General features: G+C 40.1%; 1 protein-coding gene across 1 annotated transcript in view; it reads right to left on the reverse strand.

Moving 5' to 3' along the window:
* SCLT1 (sodium channel and clathrin linker 1) overlaps positions 1–2,251 on the reverse strand; it is a 143,433-nt gene that overhangs the window by 115,539 nt on the left and 25,643 nt on the right. Inside the window, exon 8 of the mRNA XM_019522092.1 lies at positions 879–949. Within this exon, the coding sequence (XP_019377637.1) occupies positions 879–949 (71 nt within the window). The remainder of the gene's footprint in view (positions 1–878; positions 950–2,251) is intronic.

Raw genomic sequence — 2,251 nt, forward strand, 5'->3', positions numbered from 1 at the left:
TTTTTTTTTTTTTTTTTTTAAACCAATAATTTAGAATTCTTAAACTAAAGCACTCATTGTGAAGCCCTGTTATGGACTACATAAATGCCCCCCCCCAACATAGAGTTTGGTAGAGATATACAGCACCTTAAAAGTAATTCAATTTCATTCTCATTTAAAATGAACTACAGGGTCAGTATCCTATAGTTCCATACAATAAAATGGGCTTTACCTTAGCGCTATAGATCTTTAGTGCTGCCCTCCTACCAGTCTTATTGTAAAAAGATGACTCCCCTCTTTCCTCCCAGAAGCTTGTTTTGTTTTCTTCAAACTCAGTATAATTTGTCAGTGTGTGATATACAAGAAATGTATAGGAATTCTATTTACTACATAAATTGTTTTAGGTGTTTTAAACACTTATACTTCATGACTTTAATGAATTGCAGGTCAGGAGTTTATGCATGCAATTGAGTTTTTGTCCACATATTTATACTAATAATAAAAGTCTCTTTGGACTCAGTCCTGTTGAAGTGTTGAATAGTCTCCCAGACCAAGTGCGTGGGGAGAGCTGAGTACTCATCACTGGAAGAGGAAAGGACTTCAAATGTACGAATGCATTTATCCCCATCATTATTTCTAGAATCTAAACCTTTTCTGTTATGAATAATTTGTTATATAGAAAATAATATCTAGCTAATATATTTACTGAGGACTAAACAATTTGTTACTTGAAAACTAGGGTTTGTCCTAGTCTATCTGTAGCCAAATGGTCTATAATGACTTCTAGAGAGAGAATTGAATTCTGCAGTATAAACAAGGTTAACAAAGGTCAGTAATGTATCAAGCAGGAATACTGATACCCAAATGCTTGGATAGATTTAGAAATATCTGATTTATACCTCAGTAGTTTGTGTAGCTGTTCTAGTTCCACGTTCTGTTCTGTTACTGTCTTCAGGAATTGCTGGTTAGCCTGCAAAATGGGGAAAGATCTGTAATTTTATTCCTTCTGCTGAAGACTACTTCTTTTGGACACTGGGTTAAAAGAGGGTTCCTTATGCACGCTACTAACAACTAGCGTACAAATTCATTATAATGTGCTAGCAAATTGCCCATCAAGAATGACGGGAGGCCACTACCCACTGCCCCCTTGCCACTTCGAGCCAGGTCCGGATCCCCCCCTGCCCTACCGCTTCAGGTTGGGGCCGGGGCCATGGCTGGTGCCCCACCCTGCCACTTGGGGCTGGAGCTGGGCCCCCTGCTCCATGTCAGCTGCCGCTGTCACCTCATGCTGCAGAGGGTGAGGCCAGCTCCAGTGGCCTCCCCCACACTCGGTTGCCACTGTCATGGCAGCTTGGCTGCCAGTTCCTGTCTGAACGCTTGCACTGCATTTGATTGTTTCGGACAACCAATCAGAGTGTGAATAAAGCATTATGGACAGACAGGCTAAGACTTTTATTATAATAGAATGTATTTATACTTCTATTCTACTTGGGTTTACTTTTTATTACACAAGTTCTTTCTCAAGCATCCTATTTGGTTAGGCAACATACTAAAAATGGAATTCATTAAAGCAGTATTTTTTTCATACCTCTCAATTCTTTTTTTGATATGTTTTTTCTTAAGTTATACTTGGTTTTCTAGCCAAATTAAGCTGTGTTGCAAAGGCTGGGGGCTATTCAGTGGACCATAATTTGTACTGATTAACTTCTGGAGTATTACAAAACATTCAACTCTCACATGATTCCTATTTAAGACCATTTAACAAGTGTCAAGCTTATTTGCATAGAAGGCCAGAGTCTGCTTCTAACTTATAATCTGTGACTGAAATGATAAACATTAGCATTACAGAATACCCTGAATCTGCCACCTAACTTCTGCTGCTGTCAAAAGGAAATGAATGCAAGGCTAGGGACAGTTACAGACAAATTGGTTTAAGTGGTCTGAAACTGGTCTAATCATGTAAGAGAACTGATATTCAGTCCATATAAACCAGTTTCAAAATTGCCATAACTAGTTCAAGATAAACCTAGTTGAATGTATCAGATGCAACTGATTTTGGGTCAAATTGGTTTGTGAAACTTCTGTCCCAGACCGCTTCCTGGTTCAAGTTAAATCACAGTCTTCCAGCATGCTCTGCAGCCCTGGACTGGGCTGTACTGTCTACTTCAGAGCAGGGCTGACCCCACCCCTCTGCTCCCTAGGTGAAGCAGTGAGGGCTAGCTGACAAGGGTGGGAGACAAACACAGTTGGGGATGCACAGTAGTCTATGGGG

Source organism: Gavialis gangeticus, unplaced genomic scaffold (genome assembly GCF_001723915.1).
Source record: "Gavialis gangeticus isolate Ggan-Ray unplaced genomic scaffold, GavGan_comp1, whole genome shotgun sequence".
In the NCBI taxonomy this organism is placed as follows: Eukaryota; Metazoa; Chordata; order Crocodylia; family Gavialidae; genus Gavialis; species Gavialis gangeticus.